The sequence below is a fragment of the Crocuta crocuta genome, unplaced genomic scaffold (genome assembly GCF_008692635.1).
Source record: "Crocuta crocuta isolate KB4526 unplaced genomic scaffold, BGI_CrCroc_1.0 scaffold153, whole genome shotgun sequence".
NCBI classification, from domain to species: Eukaryota; Metazoa; Chordata; class Mammalia; order Carnivora; family Hyaenidae; genus Crocuta; species Crocuta crocuta.
In genome coordinates, this window is record NW_027529525.1 from 738,661 (window position 1) to 760,602 (window position 21,942).

Consider the following 21,942-nt stretch of genomic DNA (forward strand, 5'->3'; position numbering starts at 1 on the left):
CATAACTCTATGTACACATAGTTTCTCTAAAAACTATATATATATACAGAGTCTATATATAGATAAATCAATATATGTCTTTAGATTATATTTATCTATATTTATCTAGAAAAAGAGAGACCCAGCTGTGTCAACATATTTTATGAGACCAGCCTTACAACTATCCCCACCAAGGTGCTAGAAATATCAGTGAAGACTTTCTGGATTCTCTACACCAGCTCAACCACCAACTAAACATCATTGACTGACCCCAAATGACACTGTTAGGGTGCAGAAGAGTGGCCCAACTGAGCCCAGCCTAAATTTCTCATCCATAGAATCATGAATAAGAAGCCATTATGTTTTGGTTTAGTTTGTTCTAGTGACTAGATAATTGAACACTTCCTGAATAGTATCAATGTCCAGTCAGTGTTCATAGTTGATTTAAATCATAGTTGATTTAAATAAGTAACCCTAGAATTCTAAAAAATAATGAAATTACTTTATGTGAATACTTTCCATCTTGTGAACCACTTTTATGGAAATCACCTAATGTGATATCGTAGCTCTGTATAGAGAGGTGATTCAAGCAAAGATTCTATCTCTATCACACAAACTAAAAAAAACAAAAAAAAAAACAAAAAAAACAAGACAAAACAAAAAAAAAAAACTACATCTAGAGAGATTAAATTACTTATGAGAAAAAAATGTATCTGGAATTAAAACCCAGGTCTTCACATTTAAAGTCTAGGGCTCTTCAAATGTCCATCAACTAATGAATGGATAAAGAAGATGTGATATAGACAGATGATAGATAGATGATAGATAGATAGATAGATAGATAGATAGATAGATAGATAGATAGACAGATAGATAGATGTGAGCTATATGTGTGTGTATATATATGTATATATGTGTGGATATGTATGTGTGGATATATCCACACATATATACATATATATCCACATATATATATATGTGAGATGTGTGTGTGTGTGTGTGTGTATATATATATATCCACAGTGGACTATTACTCCATCAGAAGCATGAAATCTTGTCATTTGCAACAACATAGATGGAGCTAGAGTCTATTATGCTGAGCAGAATAAGTCAGTCAGAGAAAGACAAATACCATATGATTTCACTTATATGTGAAATTTAAGAAATAAAACAGATGAACATAGAGGAAAGGGAGGAAAAAGAGGAAAGCAAACCATAAGAGACTCTTAACTATAGAGAACAAACTGAGGGCTGATGAAGGAGAGGTGGCTGGGAGAAGGGCTAAAAGGGCAATAGGGATGAAGAAAGGCACTTGTGTTGAGCACTGAAGTCACGTGTAAGTGATGAATCACTAAATTCTACTCCTGAAACCAATATTACACTATATATTAACTAACTAGAATTTAAATAAAATTTGAAAATAAAATAAAGTCTAGAGCTCTTTGCCTTATTCCATAAATGGGTTATCATTCATAGATTTGTATCACTATGATTGGCTATAATAAAACTCATTGAAACCACAGAGAAACAGATGCTTTAATCTAAAACTAGATTTGGTCACCTTGCCTTCTCTGTCTGCTAACTTTTAACAATTCTCAAACCAATATTCACGGAAAAGAATATTATCAAAGGGCCATAAGTTCTTCCAGAAAATCTTAAAAATTTGTGTATGTTGGTGAAAGCTCAAAACAACAAAATAATCTGACTCAGTAAGATAATCACTTAATAACAAAAGTGCTACCTGACTTCGGTGCCTATGACCACATTTGGATTTATAATGAGACCTCATGGTGCTAAAATATGCTCTATAAATAAGTTTTGAGGTGATTGGCTAGTAGAATTCATGAGAGAATTGAATGATTATGTAACACAGGCATACCCATGTAGAAATCAAAAGAATTTGTACCATATAATTTGGTACCATATCAATTACTGCAAATGCATTGTCAGAACACACTTCATTCCTATATTTAACAAATTTTAATGGTTTGCTATCAATAGGTATATTGAAATATAACAAATGGATTAACTTTCTGAAGCCAATTCCAAAAATCATTTGATTAGATAATCACTGAACTTAAAATTCAATAATGCCCTAAAGCAAAACTGAACTTCAAGTAAACAAAGACTTTTATATAGTGTCAAGGAACACAATTTAAATGGGCTTTTGAAGCCTAGTAGGAGCAAAATTTGAATTAAGAGTTAGATCAGATTACCTGAAAATAGCAGTAAAATCTTTGAAGCATTTTTTGTTTATTTATTTATATTGAGGGAGGGAGGGAGAGAGAGAGAGAGAAAGAGAATCCCAAGCAGGCTCTTGCTGTCAGCATGGCGCACAACGTTAGGCTCAATCTCACAACCATGAAATTATGACCTGAGCTGAAATCAAGAGTCAGACAGTTGACTGAGCCACCCAGACCCCTAATCTTTGAAGTATTTTGTCAACATACTTGATATAAAGGCATTGAGGTTAATAATAGAGAAAAATATTTTACCTATTAGATCAAACCCCACACAGTAGCCAAATGTCAATAATTTTTGACTTACAGATATGTCAAATATTCCATTAATGATGATAGTTTGAATTCACTGGTTTGCAAATATGTTGTAATTCATTTATTGTCATTTTTTTGTCATTGTATTAGTATTCTAGAGCTGCCATAGCAAAACACCACAAAATGGATTTCTTAAAACAACAGAAGTTATTCTCTCACAATTCTAGGGGCTCAGATTTCAAAATCAAGATGTTGACAAGGTTGGTTCCTCCTAGGGGCTCTGGGAGAAAATATGTTCCATGCTTCTCTTCCAGGTCCTGGGGGCTACCACCAATCCTTGTGCTCCTTGGCTTGCAGTGATATTTTCCTCCTTTGTCACATGGCATCATCCCTATGTTTCTTTGTGTCTCTGTTCCCAAATTTTCCTCTTTTTATAAGGATAACAGTTATTGCATCAAGGTCTACCCCAATCCACTATGACTTCATCTTCCCTTGATTACATCTACAAGAACGCTATTTTCAACTAAGGTCATATTCACAGGTACTGGTGATTAGGACTTCAGCATGCCTTTCTGGGAATCACAGTTCAACCCACAACAGTCATATTAAGAGATATAAACATAAGAAGTTTTAGCTTTGCTTTATTTTTGCATGTATTTCCTTAACATTATAAATAAAAATAATATCAATTACCATGGAGATTCTGCAATGAGTATCTTTTCCTTAAAAGGAGTCTGTATTTTATTCAAGGGTGAGAAACTCTGACCTATAGGAGAAAGCCAGAGATCCCTAATACATTAGATCTGCCACAGCCTATCACTGTCTCTCTCCACTGCCATCCCCACCAGTTTCCCTTGCCTTTTATCCATCAGCAGCGTAAGGCAGCTTATAATTCCTCAACACACAACACATCATTTTGTGCTTCCCTACCTTTGTTCATTCTGTTTCCTCTACCTGTAATATTCTTCCCTTGACAATATCCTCATTCCCCAGTTGCATTCTTTTCTTCTTCCCACTTGAAGTCTCAGTTCAAGAGACATCCTTCCCTCAAAGTCTTCCATGGAGACCCCTTTCATCAGCACCACTGCCAACCCCAATAATGAACCAAGGGGAACCCCCGCAGGGCTCCCATTTTCCTGCATGTCTTTTTCTCCCAGTAGAACATAAACTCTGTGATGTCAAGGACAGTATCTTCCCCATTTTTCAATCTCCAGCCCTTAGCACAGTGGTTATCTAACTGTTAAAGGAATGCTTGCATGTGGGGGATGGAAAGGGCTCCATGCACAGTTTTCACTTCTCAGGGGATGCTCCATTGTGTTGAATGCCTTCTAACTTAGACTTCTGCTGAAACAAGCATTCAAACTGCCCTGTGTGGGAGGTTGGTATCAGGGGCATGTCACTTAAGCAGGGAAAAACTCAGACAAATATCCTTCTCATTAAAAATCAATTCTTTTGGCATTCTCTTTGAATAATTATATGCCCCTTTTTAATGAGAGAGATTTGTAAATTTAGGGATTTGGTAAGATCTCCACAGTTCAAAAATTTTATCCAAGTCTTATCAGAGTGCATAAGGTAATCTACTGAGAGAGGGGACTGAAAAGATAGACTAGGTCCATGTTTTAGATGACTTTGAGAAGCAAAATAAGGTTTGGGGTTTTACCTCCTAAACTCTGAATCTTCCTTTTTTTCTTTCTTTCTTTTCTTTTCATTTTTTTTTTTAGAAAGGGATATTATATAATGAGACCTTAATCATTCTTTCCAGACAAAAATGTTATAGGCTTATTTTCTATACTATTAGAGGATTAGAGTCTTATCAGTTTGCACTCATCAACTGACAGATTTTTCAAAAATATTTCTCAAGATCAAGATGGAGATCTTGGGCTCTTAAGATTTTTAGTCTTTCAGAAACAATGAAATCACTTTTTTTCTAGATTTCTTTTTTTACCAATAATTAATTCCTGTCCTTTCTCATAATAGCTTAACATAAAGCCCTATTTCCTGTTCAGATTTACTCTGGACTGAAAAAATGGTTAAGTTCATTATTATCATTATTTATTTATTATTATTTTCTTAAACTGAGTTAAATCAGTTTAGCTGTTGTCTTAAAAAATCTTTGCCTATTTTAACTGAACTCTTCTGATATACTTAAGAATCATGTTGTACCTCGCTTGTGGTTGTTATTATACTTCTCAAAAATATTCTTAAAATAAGAATGGTAACTATATGTGAAGAAAAAAGATGAGATGAGATACCACAATGAAAATAAGATTTAAAAATGAAATTTTCCTCAGATATTGTTATAATCAAGTTAAAACCTACAGGGATAGAATTATCAAGAACACGGAAATAACACTCTTTGACTAACCAGTAAGGGATTGCCCGAGGTTCATGGTGCAAAACTGAGAATGTATTAGCTGTATTTACAAGAATCTAGCCTAAGAAAATGTATTTAGTGAAATTAACTCTGAAATAGGGCCACTGCATGTATGTGAGATATTCATAACAGAAGATTATAACCCACCGCTCCCCTAAAACATGTCTCTATTTGTCATTTGTGGAGTCATCAAAAATTTTAATTTTTGTAAATCCATATAATCAGACTAATTAATTTTCTAGGTAACTAGATAACCTTTTTGTTTCGACCTTTGTTCTTGAAACTTAGTCTACAATTACCAGCTCATGGGGGCACCTGGGTGGCTCAGTTGGTTAAGCATCTGACCTCAGCTCAGGTCACAATCTCTCAGTCTGTGAGTTCAAGCCCCATGTCAGGCTCTGTCCTGACAGCTCAGGGCCTGGAGCTTGCTTTGGATTCTGTGTCTCCCTTCTCTCTGCCCTTCCCCCACTCACATTCGGTCCCTTTCTCTCTCAAAAATAAATAAACATTTAAAAAATTTTTTAATTATCAATTCTTGAACTTTTCTACTCGGTTGTGATTCAAATTGAGCTCTCATTTTTTCAGATCTACTGAGACTCTAAATGATGAGCTATTTTGTTTTACCCAATGTTTTGTTATGTAGAACAAATCTCAGGGCTTAAGTACCCCTTGGTGATAATAATCTTACAACATTTCCAGATCGATATTCTGAACATCTCCTTGTACCATTGGCTTTTCATGATTCTCTAAATGTGATAGAGGAGCTTGGGTGACAGTACATTTGTCCAAGGTTATAAAATATTCTCTCAACCTTTTAGGAAAAAGACTCTTTTGTGTTTGTTTTAATCTCATGTGCTTTTTGGGGTTTCTTTTTCCCCTAAGGTTAAAAACAAATTGTAGGTGGAAAAGTTGTAATTAAAGATTTCCATGAGTTGAGTTTAATTTATCAAGGTTTAATTATAAATTAAATATATGTGAATTAAATATTAATTTGGATCCAAGTGGGCTGTTTCTATTCATTACAGACAATCCTTTCTAAGCCTTGAAAACTGAATTACTCATATATCATTCTGATCATGATTTCCTAAAAACAGCTATGCATTTTTATTTCTGAGTATATATGTTCCAAAGGAACCAGTAACCATTCCTTGCTATCTGAGTGGCAGTATCCATTACTTTTCAGTGAAAATCATATTTATGAAGAAATTTATCATATCATATTTATCAAGAAATACCAATGGAGGGGCACCTGAATGGCTCAGTCGGTTAAGCGTCCGACTTAGGTTCAGGTCATGATCTCGCATTTCTTGAATTCGAGCCCCACGTTGGGCTCTGTGGTGACAGCTCAAAGCCTGGAGCCTGCTTCAGATTCTGTGTCTCCCTCTCTGTCTGCCCCTCCCATGCACATGCTCTATCTCTCTCTGTCTCTCAATAATAAATAAACGTTTAAAAAAGAAAAAAAACAAGAAATACCAATGGAGTTTTCTGGGATCAAATATACAACGTAGTGGGGAGTTATATGGGTTCCTTTAAATGTACGTGTTTTTCTTACATACTTCACAATTACATGCATTCTTCCTAATAGATTTAGATGTATAATCACCTCAATATTTTTATAGGTTAAGAGATTAAATGATGACATTTTTATATAGTGTGTAATTTTCTCTTCTGTGTTCAGGTTCTCTCTTTAGGAGCAGATGTCCTTCCAGAATATAAACTGCAGACACCACGCATCAATAAGTTTACAATCCTGCACTACAGCCCCTTCAAGGCAGTCTGGGACTGGCTTATTCTGCTGTTGGTCATATACACTGCTATATTCACGCCCTACTCTGCAGCCTTTCTCCTCAACGACAGAGAAGAACAGAAGAGACGAGAATGTGGCTATTCTTGTAGCCCTTTGAATGTGGTGGACTTGATTGTGGATATTATGTTCATCATAGATATTCTAATAAACTTCCGAACAACATATGTAAATCAGAATGAAGAAGTGGTAAGTGATCCGGCCAAAATAGCAATACATTACTTCAAAGGCTGGTTCCTGATCGACATGGTTGCAGCAATTCCTTTTGACTTGCTGATTTTTGGATCTGGTTCTGATGAGGTAAGAGCTGCTTAAGAATCTTATTTTCTGGGGGCACCTGGTTGGCTTAGTCGGTTAAGCGTCCGACTTTCGCTTAGGTCATGATCTCGCAGTTCGTGGGTTCGAGCCCCGCGTTGGGCTCTGTGCTGACTGCCAGCTCAGAGCCTGGAGCCTGTTTCAGAGTCCGTCACTTCCTCTCTCTCTGACCCTCCCCTGCTCACGCTGTCTCTCTCTCTCTCTCTCTCCTAGAAATAAATTTTAAAAAATTATAAAAAAAAGAATCTTATTTTCTGTAAGATCACAGTTACAAAAGTGACTCTGTCTTAAGTGCAAAAACACCCACAAGTGGTTGCTTTACAAATGTCCTATATCTCAGAGATGAAATTCGTTTCATTGGAAATACTATAAAATGCAATGGAACAGTTTTGCCACTGCAGATAATTCACAGTTCTATTTCTGCTAAGAGATACTAAAGACTATTTCTCTTTTAATCAACAAAACAAACTTTAGGAAAAATGTTTCATAGCACATAACAAACACATTTCCACGGCGTAAAATCTCTACATGTTAACTTCATGGGTAGAAAAATCTCGTTCTTTCTTAACTCATAATTGCAGTTGGAGACAGTCAGAACTTGGTTTATGCTCAAATTATGTAGAAGAGGCATCTTCTGAAATGTCTTGTTCAAAACTCTTTCTCTTAAATAATATCTAGGTTGGAAAATACTTCTTGTGTTCCCAGTATCTTATAAAGTTGGAAACTTGAAGGTGATCTGACCAGTACATGTACAGTGCATTTTCTGGATAGAGTCCATAATGTTAAGCAGATTCTCAAAAGGTTCTTTGATACAACAGAAGTTAAGTTCTCTTAATGTCCCCTCCACTTAATTGCCTTTAATTTTTATTATAAATAAGTTTCCTAGATTCTATCATGGAAGGATTTACAGAAGATGTGAAAGGAATTCTTGAGAAAGATCACCTCAGTGTGGGGGCCCTTGAGTGGTTCAGTTGGCTAAGCATCAGACTCTAGATTTTAGCTCAGGTCATGATCTCACGGTTTGTGAGTTCAAGCCCTGCCTCAGGCCCCATGCTGGCAGTTTGGGATTCTCTCTCTCTCTCTCTCCCCCCTCCCTCTCCCTCTCCCTCTCTCCCCCCCTCCCCTCCCCAAGTCATTCTCTCTCTCTCTCTCAAAGTAAATAAATAAATAAACTTTAAAAAAAGATGACCTCAGGGTGTTGAGTTTTTAAAATTCAGGGTAAACCGCATCTTTTCTTTTTTTTCAAGAGGATATCAAATATCAAAAATGCCTCCTGCAGATGTTTGCTCCCAGACCAAGTAAGGAATCCTCCTCTGCCAAGAGGAACAATTGCTTTAGAAGTAAATTCTTTCCTACAGACCCTACCTGTCAAACGCTGGACAGTTAAGAGCAAGGCAATGGAGCAATATATTCTTCCTGGATTCTACAAACCTCACACAGGCCTCAAGCCTGACTCTTCTCCTCTGTAAGGATGATGATATTACCTCCCCTCTTATATTGTTTTATCGCTTTATTATTAAGTTGAGGATCTAATGAGATAATGCATGTGAAACTCTGAGAAAAATACTCAAAGAAAGTTAGCTGCTCTTAAACTAGTCAAATTTTTCATGTCAGATACTCCTAACTTTGGTTGTAAGTAAGAGGCAAGAAAGTGAAATACTTCTTTATAGATAATTATCTTTATGAGTTTCTTACAATGGGTGATCCAAGTAGTTATACCAAGTAAGTTCTTATTGATAAATAATAGAATATAATCTCACTCTTTCAAACTTTAAAATATGTACACCAACAGGAAACTAAATTTCAACTTGGTGAAATACAAGAATGGATGAACAAATAGATAAGTAAATAGGATTGTTAGGGGTAGTTGCTTTACTGATGAGATTTAAACAATAGTAATTAAACCAGTGAGTATTTGGATATGCTAATTATGACCATTAATGTAGGATTTCTAGGATGCAACATTTGATTTGTTTAATTTCATTACTATCTCACTTGAAAACAATAAAGTTAACATATGCAACTTAGATAATCACTATTTTAGGCAAGACTTTAAGAGAGCTGAAACAAGAGAAAATGTTTGTGATTCACATTAGTATAGGATGAAAAAGTCTCTGGAAAAAAATGGTCTCCGGACCACCTTTCCCATATAGCATCAAGGAAAAGGTAAAGTTTGCCTCAAAGAAAGCAGTGCCAGTTCTCCACTTCCCCCATATTCCCAAAGTTATTCCTCATTTTTTTTTTTTTTACAAATAGTTTATTGTCAAATTAGTTTCCACATAACACCCAGTGCTCATTTTTTAAAGATGTGATCTGATATATGGAGAGCTCTGGCTTTGGACTTATACAGACCTGAGTTTGATTTTCCTTTTTGCCATTTTCTTGCTGTATTTTGGCAAGATACTTGGCTCATTAAGATTTTATTTATTTTCTGTAAAATGGTGAAACGTAGGTTCTTACGATTTTTAAAATAAAGCAACATATATGAAAAGATTAACGCAGTACTAGGTACATAGTATGTGCTTGCCAAAGATTACTTCTCTTCTTCCCATACCTTTGGATTAAAGTCTCTGTTTCTTAATGAAAGTCTTCCTTTAAGCTTGCACATTACCACAGTAATACATAAATACTATAATTAGTCATTTATTCTACAAATACTTATTGAGTATCTATGATCATATAGTAGTTATTAGATTAGCTAGTTGCCTCTAGGAATACTGAAGAAATGTGAGAGAAAATATTTTGAGGAGAGTTACTGGATTGCAAAGCACAGGAACATGGGGCATATTGTGAGGGAAGTATGTGGGCATCAAAGATAGCAAGTGCAGAGGTGGGTCTGGAAAGGGGTAAGGGTGTTAGCTATTGGGCTGAGTCAGCTATAAGAGTTAACAGTAAGACCAAGGATGGATTTCACTACTTCATACATTTTTCAAGAGTAATAAAGAAGATACTTCTTTTCTACAAACTATATTATATAACTATAATGGGACTCTTAATCAGGCTTTTTAGTACATAGTGATATTTCAGAATGATACTTTTCCAAAAGTATATAATGTCATGTAATAAGAGGATTAAAAATATCCAGCATCTATTTTTGTTTCTTGCAAAAGAAAAGAAGAAAAATGCTTTCAGAGAAAATAGATCTTATATTCAAAGGAACTAATTTGGGAAGTTTCATCATATGAGTTTTGAATAAAAAAAAATTTTTTGGGATTTTTGACCCCAAATTCAGTGACAAATCCTAAAATCATTAAGCTAGAGGTGACTCTGAGGAGAATTATCCACTGCAATGTTTTTCAAACTGGAGTATCATGGAGGTGCCTAAGAGAGTTGGCCCAAGTTCAGAGGCCCTCAAGAGTTGACATGAAGAGGGGCGCCTGGGTGGCTCAGTCGGTTAAGCATCCAACTTCAGTTCAGGTCATGATCTCACGGTTCGTGGGTTCGAGCCCCGCATTGGGCTCTGTGCTGACAGCTAGATCAGAGCCTGGAGCCTGTCTTCGGATTCTGTGTCTCCCTCTCTCTCTGACCCTCCCCTGTTCATCCTGTCTCTAACTCTCTCTCAAAAATAAATTTTAAAAAAATTTAAAAAAAAAGAGTTGACATGAAGACAGACTGATAAGACTCAGAGCCATCCACCTCCACTAGTAAGGATTGGCTCAATTTCATCTGCTTTACCAGTTAGAGTTGCATGTAATTTGTTTACAAATTTGAATGAGAATTGACTTAATTCATTTCACCGTTCCCAGAAAGTATTATGGTAGCCTCTGTTCAGGTGGGTTCATTCATTCTATAAGCATTTATTGAGAACAAACTGTGTGCCAACATCTTAGACCTTGTATTTACAAAAAACAAACAAACAAACAAACAGTAAGACAAGATTCTGCTGTCTAAGAGCCTGCAGTCTAGAATGGAGAGCAGCAGATAAGCAGAAGGGTACTATCTGATCAATGCTTTCATAGTGTTATGTACAGGGGGACATGTGAGCATGGAAGGGAGAGTTCTTGATTGCCAGTAGAAATTTTTCAGGTAGAAAGGTTAGGATAGTCAAGCGAGTTAGAGGGAGCGGCCCATTAGAAGCACAGAGCTAGAAAGTGTTAGTTTCCAGTCTTATCAGAACCAATATAAGAAATGTTTTATAATGCCCCCTTTTATGATTGGTAAATAAGAGTGATAGATAGATAGCCTTTGTATACAGATAATTTCACAAATATAATACATAATGCCCACCCTTATTATAAAGAAGAAATAAAAGAACTGTTCATAAAATACCTAGTTGAATAAACAAATGCTTCAGATATGTCTATGTTAAATGATATAATTAAGTTATCAGATGCTTGTACTTAGTTATAATGATAAAGTTCATATTTGAGGAATAAATTCAACGTTAAACTGAATATTATCGGTTTATCTTCTATTTTTATCTTAACACAGAGTTGGATATGTATGTGCTTATATAGGTTTTTATGTGTATACATCCATATATGCAGGTAGATATGTATATACATGCATATATTAACATTTACACATACCTAGAAATCTCATGACCATGATAACAACAAATGTAGACTGGCACAGCCATGATGTATACACACAGTACACACATACTACAAGACCTGTTATCATTGAAGATGTAATTTCCTGAAATAGTAAACAATTGTTAATGAAGGTCCAAACTGAACTAGTTCATTATCTCTCAGTTTACATGGTAGCTAAATTCCTGGATATTTTCATGAATATTAAAATTACAGAAGTCAATATCTGTCTGTATGTAAAACCCAGCATTGAAGCTCAGTAAGTAAATTTCATTTTCGCCTATAAATGACTGTGGGACATTGAAAAATTATATAGGACAGAAAATTGTTTTGTTGTTGGAGACCACTGAAGGCATGACAGGATTTCTACTACCTCACTCTACTAGGAAGTAAGGAAGAATTCAAGAAGATGGTGTCAAGTACTGTAAAGATATAAAGTAGGATGAAGACTGAAAACAGGTCACTGGGTGGGTCAGTTCAGTATGCACTGGTAGCAATTGGATCAGATACTGGCCACAAGCCAAATGAAGTGTCTTCAGATATTAACAGGCACTGAGTAGGACTCCTTCCTTCTGGAATTTGGTAATAAAAGGAGGAGGAAAAGGCAGTATGAGAAGGTTGCACATGGTGAAGGAAGGGGCTATTTTGTTTTTCCTCTTGAGAACTTTGTGAGCTGACAAGAAATAGCCATGTAGTGCAGCGTGACTTCAGTAGGTGGCTAATTTGGATGGGGAAATTAAGAAAGGCCTTTGGGAAGAGGCCATTTGAGTTGAGACTTGATCCAAAGAAACTAGCCTCATGAAAACACATGCAGAGCTTTTCAAGCAGAAGAAGGCAGTAGTGAAAATGACCCAACTGGGGAACAAGCTTGGCATGTTAGAAGAGAAACAAGGCCAGTGGAAGCTGGGCTGAACCATTGTGAGTTAGGAGTTGAGTGCTAAGAAATGAGAATGCAGAGACAAGGACCAAATCACGTGGAGCAGTGACATTTGATATTTATTCTGGTTCAAGTGGAGCATTCTGAGTGGGAATAACATGATATAACAGACAGTTTTAAAGACCTCATGGCTGATGTTTACAGTAAGTTTAGTCAGGGTAGAAGCAGAGGAATGACATTAGAGCCTTTGCTATAATGCAGCAGAGACAAACAGCAATTGTTTGCACCACATGGTGGCAATAGAGGTGAAGAGATGTAGATATATTTGAAAAATAGTAGAAGAGAGCTGTTAGGGTTTGTTGATGGATTAAATATTGCTGGAGTAAGGGGAAAAAAGCAGAATTAATGATGGTTCAAAAATTTTCTTGTTTCTTTCTTCTTGTTTGAAATGTTTTGGAGGATGGAGGATACTTAAGTGACTTTTATAGGTGTCCCCTCATTTATCCAAATGGGAAGAGCCTAAGGAGAAAAAGGTGCATTATGGGGTAGAAAGTCCTGTTTGGACCATGTGAAGTTTGAGGTACCTATCAGTCATCCAAGACAGACGGCATGTAGGCAAGTTGAGGACTGCATGAGCAGCTAGAAAATTCATATATATGTGAATATAAGAAAAAGAAGTGAGATCCATTGAATTATAAATTAGATATAATCGTGGTAAAGGTTGGTTTAGATCGGTGCTTCTCCATCAGGACCATGCACTGATTTTTGTGTGGATCTTATTAAAAAGTTTGGAGATTCATATTTGGTAGGTCTAAAGTAAAGCCTTGAAACCTGAATTTTTTAAAGTGGCAGGAATGATTCTGCTGTTTGGATATCCAAGAACTGGTGGCCTTATCTGGGACAAAGAGGAAGTCCAGGAGACGGCTTTCAAGTGCTCATTGGTGAACACTTCTACAAAATGAAGATATAAACAATCAAGTGAAGGAGTGTTTAAAACTAAATATAAGAACAATCACGATTTTGTAATTGCTTAATTCTAACTGAGCTATTAAAATGTTGTTTACTATGCATCACAGCATCTTGGATGACCTTAGAGAAAACAATTTTGTCAGTGCCAGCTAAACATTAATGTCTTCCTTGCCAATTTCTCTAAATGGTAAGCTACTGTAACATTCAACTCTAAAGAAGGAAACCTTTACCAATTTTGCATCTATATTATTTTAGCTATAACACATACATGCTTGCAATGCTGAGGATAGTTTGACATATACATTTTTACTAAAGCGGATGTAGGAGCAGAATTGTTCACCTCTTCAAAACAATCATTTAATTTTTTTAAATGTTAAAAAAATGTTGAAGAAAGGAATACTAACAGTAACCAGGCTTGCCTATGTCATTAATATCTTCCTGATGTCAATGCCATCCAGACAGACCCAGGAAGGAAAAGATTCTCCATTTCTTAATTTTTATTTACATCAACGCCATCCATAGCAAATTATCTCAATATCAATGATGCAAGAGAATAATGCTATTGGTTCAGCCTCCAAAAAGTCAACTTTTCATTATCTGCCTCAAGTGTTCCCATATTTTGCTTATCTGTGGCATATCATAGTTTCAGATAGATCAACTGTTAGAACCTAGAGCACTCTCTATAGCTACACATTCATTAACCTCTTCCTTTCCTGAAAATTGGTGTTCTTTTGACTCATAGCTTGCTTTGTCAACCTCTGTCCATTCCCAGTTTACTGTTATTTTTCATAAATCCTGAATGTAGGCAAGGTCTTTGAAACCTAAGTATTTACAGTGCTCTTTGATGGGCAGTTTAAATAGAAAAGGAAAGTTTCTGTTCACTTTGATATGTTTGCTTCATTGGTCTGTTAGATGCATTATAGAATGGATACAAGGAAAAATTTAGCAATTGTCTGTATAGAAATTTCTGATCACCTTGTCAGCATTCTTTCTGAACCTGGTCTCTACAGTAGCTGTCATTAGTTTGTTAGAAGTGAATTGCTAAAACATGAGACACACTCATTTCAAATTTAAATTAAAAAATCCATTTTGAAGACTTGTGTACATAATCTATGTCTACACATAAAGCGAGTGTATCTCTCTTTAGATAGCTGTTTGGGAGTTAAGGCATATGTCTACACTGGTGTGCATTTAAGACTATCAGTCATGCCTGCCAAAATTTGCGGCATGATAAGTGAGAGACACAGGATCCCCAGTGCAATAATTTTTGAACCAAGGAAATATAAGAACATTCCATCAAAAAATATATCTTGCATTAAGTTGATCATTTATTTATTATGTATATGTCATCTATTGTCTACAATTTGCTAGAGATGGCATAAGTTTCAATTTTGGGCTACATATTTCTCAAAACAAGTCAAATTCCCATTTTAAAAATTTAATATCCATAATGTTTTATTCATTGTAACATTTCTTACTACTGTTTTAAAATCATTTGATGACCAGTTTTCCATGTTATTATAATTACAGAAAGGGAAAGTGAGTTCCACTTGTACCAAAATTGAATGTTAATCATAAACAAAATAAAAATAAAAGCATCATTACAGTAAAGGCTGTTAAATATTGGAGTAACTTTCCCAGGAGGGTTGAAAAACCTTCTGTTTGAAATCCATAGTTTGTGGAGGAATTTATGAGGTTTGGTATGAATAAGGAAAGGATAAGCTAGGTGAATTCCTTAAGGTTTTTTACATATTCAAATATGGCTTTTTTTATTGTATTAGTGAACATGTCCTTAGAAATATTGAAAAGATGTGGCTTAAGCTGAAGGAACTTGAAACTAGCTTCAATATTATTGGGTTTCATTGGGTAAGTAATTCATGGAATGGTGAATACAAGTACCAGATCTTAGGAGGGAATTGAAATGAAATCTAATGCAACCATGAATGTAGAGTTATGAAATGTATTACTCACTAAGAGTTCCCATTTCCCCACTTGTACCTAATTATTTCTTTACAAACAGAACAGAATAATAGATTAAGGAGAGATTTTCAGTGATGATTCATTCTTTCAATCCTGTAGACAAAACTGAAGATCCCATACTTATAGTTCCTCATTTATAAAAGAATAATTCTGTCCACCGACTACAGGCAAAAGTTTTGGAAAGTAAGCATCTAAAATAAAATATTTTACATGTAAGATTCTTGAAAATGCTTACTTTAAAAAAGTGGTATTAGGGGAGCCTGGGTGGTTCAGTCGGTTGAGCATCCTACTTCAGCTCAGATCATGATCTCACAGTTTGTGGGTTCAAGCCTCGCATCGGGCTCTGTACTGACAGCTAGCTCAGAGCCTGGATCTTGCTTCAGATTCTATGTCTCCTTCTCTCTCTGCCCCTCCCTCATTCTCACTCTGTCTCTCTCTGTCACTCAAATAAATGTAAAAAAAGTGGAATTATTTTGAAAAATTATTGAGCATAAGACTTTCTCTAAATGATGAGGCTTTCTCAGTTTGATTGTAGCCAAATTTATTCTTGAGTAGAGAATTGTTTGATACTAACAAGAAATCCCCTATTCTAATTCCAGGTCTTTAAAATAAATTCCACTTACACTTAGAGAGAATATTTCCTGATCTACTTGAAAATATCTTGAGTTTGGGCCTGGTATCTAACGTGTTTACAAAACTGCAATTGTTTAGAGGATATATTTTTTAAAGATGTTTAGTTAAGAGAATCATACTTAATAAAGGAGACTAACTTCTATCTCAGTATAAGAAAGTATCTAGGGCTTTAATAAACCATGGATGTGGGTAGGTCTTTTTAAAAACATTGAAATTGGATGATATGCTTCAGCTACCCAGAAATTTGAATAATTTGAAGATCCAGGGGAAAAAATCACTTTACATTTTAAAAGTTCTGGCAAAATACATTAAAAATACAAGTCTTAAGCAAGTATACCTTCTTTCCTGTGGCATTCAGGCAAAAAAAGTTGGAAATATCATTCAATCACAGTTAAAGGAGTTCTGAACTGGCTTAGATCCTAATGCGGCAAAGAAATGGCTTATTAGAGTTCATTATGTCTTCTGTACTGCAGTTCATGAACATGACCAAAAACCAAAATACATTGCTTCAATCTACTACAAAGTAGCTCACTTCTTTCCCCATCTATTTATTATCAGGATATCTTTGTAGTGCGTAATCACACAAACCTCTCTTGAGCTCTTATGCACTCTTAGTCTACCCAAAGTAGCAATAAGCAGACAGTATTTTTCTAATACCAGTGAAAAGTTAAGAAATAATATCTAAGAGAAAAATTTTTACCTCTACTATTTTTTTAAATTGTTGTGGTAAGTGTAAGGATGATTTTATTTGTGTTTTCAAACACTGGGAAAAAACACAAAAATAGATTTACATAATGTGTCTGAGTATTACATGAAATTAGATATATTATCAGAGAAACATGTATGCTGAAAACATTCTCCTCAGCCATGTTCTGATGTTAACACAGCTGTAAGGTAGTCGTGGGTCTCTTTTTTCATTTGCACCTAATACAGAGATAGTATGTTGGAGGAAACAATGGGACAAATAGTCTCCACTAAATCAGCAAGAAGAGATTGATCATTGTTTGTCTTCTCACTCTGAGATCTTGGTGCAATCACTTTCTCCTTTGTGTAAATGGGCAAAACTCCTTAAGTCTTTAAAGAGAAGTTTTAAGAAGAAGAAAAGTATATTGCAATCTTAAGTGTCATCTACCTACAAGATAGGCTGTACACAACAGTAGCTAAGGAAGAAGGCCCAGGTGTGTTAGCAACATCTTGATAACAATAAAAATAAGATCAAGTCATTTGTTACATTGCCAAACAACATACGTAGTTATGCTTGGGTCCATGTTATGGAATCACAAGAGAATGGCTTTCACCACTGAAGTCAATTTTCACTCATCCTTAGAAGCAACTTAAAGATAAAGCAACTGAAAGATGCTTCTCCCCCTTTTCTCTCCCTCTTCCTTTCTCTCTCTTTCTTCTTCCTTCCCTCTCCCTCTCTTCTCCCCTACCTCCCTCTCTCTACTGCTGCAGTCATTTAGTATGCATGTCAGTTGAGTTGAGACTTCATCATGTGCCATATTTCTTAACCTTTTTTTTGTCCAGAAAAGATGTCACTTGTGTGTTATTATATAAATTATATTCACTTATCTGCTTAGAGAACTTACTGTTATTTAGGTTTTACCTGATTTCGATATAGTCCTAGAAGAAACACATCAGATATTTCTTTTAAGAGAGAGAAAAAGGAAGGAGGTGGCCTATACAGCAGATGGATTATCTTTTTTCATAACATCATTTTTGCTTTACTATCTTGGCAGCCACAAAAGTCATTAGTACTTATTATCACAATACGTTATTAAAACATCTCATTTGTTTTGCAGCATTTCACTTCATTAACCAAATACCCTAGAGAATTTTCATTATATTTCATTTATTTTGAGTTTCAGAGAGAAATTTTCTTCCAAAGAAAATAAGTTTTGAACAATAATCTCCAATATTTCTGATTTCTCAACACAAGCAAATAGGTAACAGATCTCAGAGGAAATATAATCACACAAACAAGCTGTGAAGTGTAGAAAGGGACACATTGAATCAGTGATTCCTGTTACTAAAGTCCAAGCAGTCAGTGCATCTAGATGATGTTCTTATCTTTAAAATTCTTGCCCTTTCCTGAGGATGCCAAAGGCCAGTGTTGGAAAGCCTCTATTTTGAATTCTAGATATCAAAGTAATGGATTTGGAAAACATGTGGCTCTATCAATCCATTTTACAATATAATGTTCCCACTTACTGATAGAAACTAAAGCATATGAGATATTTAAATAAGAACAAAAAGCAACTATTTACTGGGCATTACCTACAAACATAAGAGGAGGCCTTATTATACTCATTTACAGATGAAAAATTTGAGGCTTAGAGATGAAATAAATAACTCCAAGATGATAGATGGGTGTAGATACAGAATTCATACATTCATTTGTTCCAAAGTCCCAATACACAACTGATCAGCTAAAACAGACACATGAAAAGAAGTTCAGTATCACTCATCATTAGGGAAATACAAATCAAAACTTCAGAGATACTGCCTCACACCTGTCACAATGGCTGAAATTAACAACACAGGAAGTGACAGATGCTGGCAAGGATGTGGAGAAAGGAGACCCTCTTGAACTGTTAGTATGAATGCAAACTGGTGCAGCCAATCTGGAAAACAGTATGGAGGTTCCTCAAAAAGTTAAAAATAGAATTACCCTATGACCCAGCAATTGCACTACTAGGTATTTATACCAAAGGATACAAAAATACTCATTCAGAAAGGCACATGCACTTTATAGCAGCATTGTCAACAATAGCCAAATTATGGAAAGAGCCCAAATGTCCATTGACCATGACTGGATGAAGAAGACGAAATGGAATATTACTCAGCCATCAAAAGAATGAACTCTTGCTATTTGCAACAATGTAGATGGAGCTAGAGTGTGTTATGCTTAGTGAAATAAGTTCAAGAAAAACAAATACCATATGATTTCAGTTATATGTAGAATTCAAGAAACAAAACAGATGAACATAGGGGAAGGAATAGAGAAAAAATAGAGAGAGGAAGACAAACCATAAGACACTCTTAACTATAGAGAACAAACCAAGGGTTGATGGAGGGAAAGTAGAAGTGGGATGGGCTAAATGGGTGATGTATTAAGGAGGACACCTGTGATAAATCCTGGGTGCAACATGGAAGTGATTAATCACTAAATTCTACTCCTGAAACCAATATTACACTATATGTTAACTAACTAGAATTTAAATAAAAACTTGAAACAAAGAACAAACTAAATTTGACCAAAAAAAAAAAATAACTGATTAGCTAAAATGTTGATAATTCAAATGATGGAACGTTGACTTTGGTTCCAGAGAACTACTTAAGAATAAAGTAAACTCTCCCTTTATTTGTTGAGAAGAGATATACTTTTACAGTTGTGAAGAAAAATTGCTGTTTTCTTTATTCCACCTTGAAAAACAGTAACTCAACATTGGAAACAGAGAAGACTCACTTCTCCACACATCCCATAATGAACAAAGACCAGAGCCCATATGTAATAAGCACATCCCAACTATACAAGCTCTTCTCACCTATACAGACTAAAAACTAATTCAAAGGAGACTCCAGGATCTCCCATCCTCTAGCTGACCAATCTAGAGAAAAAGAAAGAAAGAAACTACAACACTTGTTATAGAATTTTAATGAAACTATTTTTCTTAATATTTAGCGCTTTTTTCTCACCAAGTAAGTATGGATAGAGGGTGATAGTTCTGCCATGTGCTCTTCCTTTAATTAAAATATAAGTGCTCCTAATGCGGTTGGATGTACTTTGGGAAATAAACACCAACAATGAACACATAAAATGACTCAATAATTGATTGGTAAACACCATGTAACTATGGAATAATTATATGCCCTGTGAATTATATAGTACTTATAGCTGACATTATTTAGGAAACCTAAGAAATGAACTTGTAATTTGTACTTACCAGATTTCAAATCCAAACAACCAGTGAAGTATCCTGTTATTATATAGAAGTGTCCTATCATTAGATACCTGGTCAGTAATCATCATACAATTAATTACACATATCACACCCCAAAGAAAAATACATAATATCATCGGGACATCAAGAAACAATTTATCAGTTTAACACTTAGGAAGGAAAAATGAATTTAAATATAGTGCCTAAGGCATGCATGCAATCATCCAATAAGTCTCCCAATTATCTGCTTGCCTGGTTTTTCTCATTATGCGGGTTTCTCTCAATTCTAATATCAGCTCCTCAGCAAGTTCTTCTTTGGCCTTTCCTCCTAAAGCAGTCTCCATCCGGACTCATGCCTTCAAACACCCTCTATCATACCACTTTGTCTTATTATATATATCACATTTTTTTTACTCTTTAAATGATCCTATTGTTTGTTTCTTTAAAAATATCTGTCTCTCCCCAGGAGACAGTGGACCTCATTTCTCCTCACTAGAGAAGGCATTTTGTCTAGTAAATAAGTATGTTTCTATGATGAAAGTGATCATGTCTGTTTGCTCAACGCTATAATCCCAGTGTGTGGGCACTTGCTAGTCACACCAGTAACACAGGGGATGCTTATTGGTGAATGGAGGATTTAACGAGTGTTCATTACCTCCAAGGCACTTGGTTAGAGCATAAGCTAGACAGAGTTTCTGTCCCATGGGTCTTGCATACCAAGATATGAATTAATGTACCACACACTTTCAAAGTATTTTCCAAAGCAGATGTAAAATTAAAACTAACCTTAATACATCATTCAAATATTCATTTATCTTCAGTGCTACCATCTTCCTTTGACTTGTTTCTACCTACCTTGCTTCACAGGAACATACACTGAGTTCTTTGCCAACCGTTTCTGACCATACACATTTATTTCCACAGACAACAACATTAATTGGTCTTTTGAAGACAGCTCGGCTCCTTCGTCTTGTGCGAGTGGCCCGGAAACTTGATCGCTATTCAGAATATGGCGCTGCTGTTCTAATGCTCTTAATGTGCATATTTGCCTTGATCGCTCACTGGCTGGCTTGCATTTGGTATGCAATTGGGAATGTAGAAAGGCCCTACCTGACAGACAAAATCGGATGGTTGGATTCCTTAGGACAACAAATTGGGAAACGTTACAATGACAGTGACTCAAGTTCCGGACCATCCATTAAAGACAAATACGTCACAGCACTTTATTTTACCTTCAGCAGCTTAACGAGTGTAGGATTCGGGAATGTGTCTCCTAACACCAATTCGGAGAAAATCTTTTCAATCTGTGTCATGTTGATTGGCTGTAAGTAGATTTCTCTTTTGTTATCTATTAAGGTGAAATAATATCACAAAATTGATATCGCTAGAACATTAAGAGTAAGGCGAAGAAAAAATTATAGAAAACTGTAATAATGGAATTACATATATGGGTATTATATTCTATCAAAGGGATTCTCTCTGTGAAGGGGAGACACCAAAGGACTTTCAGGACCTCAGAAAATCACAAAGATAAAACTAGAGTGACATGGATCTTGGGATAAGGAAATTGAGACTTGTAGTTCACTTTTTTACTGCTGTGGAAGTGTCTGTAATTTGTTCTCAATGATTATTTTCTATTTTAAGCTGAAACCAGATTAGAATGGGAAGGATTAGTTTACATTATATTACCAGATAGATAGAAATAAATATATACATATATATTTCTTAATAGAAAAAATCTATTTCTATATAAAATATATGGAAATAATAGAAATGTTTCTTATATATCTTCATTTATAGACCTATGTATACACAAATAAACATATGTATTTTTTTTCACCACTTACTGACTGAAAATGCCTTTCCCTATGACATGACAAATTTCAGTGATTGCTCTTTACCTTGTAATAAGATGATGTCATGAGCATCATTAATGAGGTATGTTTTTTGGAATAAGAAACAAAACACTGCATTAATAAAGATGTTTAAATATTTCTTGAAAACCATACCATGGAGTCACTAAAGATAACCTTGCTGATA

The 21,942-nt window shown here is 35.3% G+C and overlaps 1 protein-coding gene across 1 annotated transcript in view; it reads left to right on the forward strand.

Moving 5' to 3' along the window:
* Window positions 1-21,942, forward strand: part of KCNH7 (potassium voltage-gated channel subfamily H member 7) — a 479,156-nt gene that overhangs the window by 396,109 nt on the left and 61,105 nt on the right. The window contains exons 7-8 of the mRNA XM_077760989.1: window positions 6,527-6,952; window positions 20,827-21,226. Of these exons, the coding sequence (XP_077617115.1) occupies window positions 6,527-6,952; window positions 20,827-21,226 (826 nt within the window). The remainder of the gene's footprint in view (window positions 1-6,526; window positions 6,953-20,826; window positions 21,227-21,942) is intronic.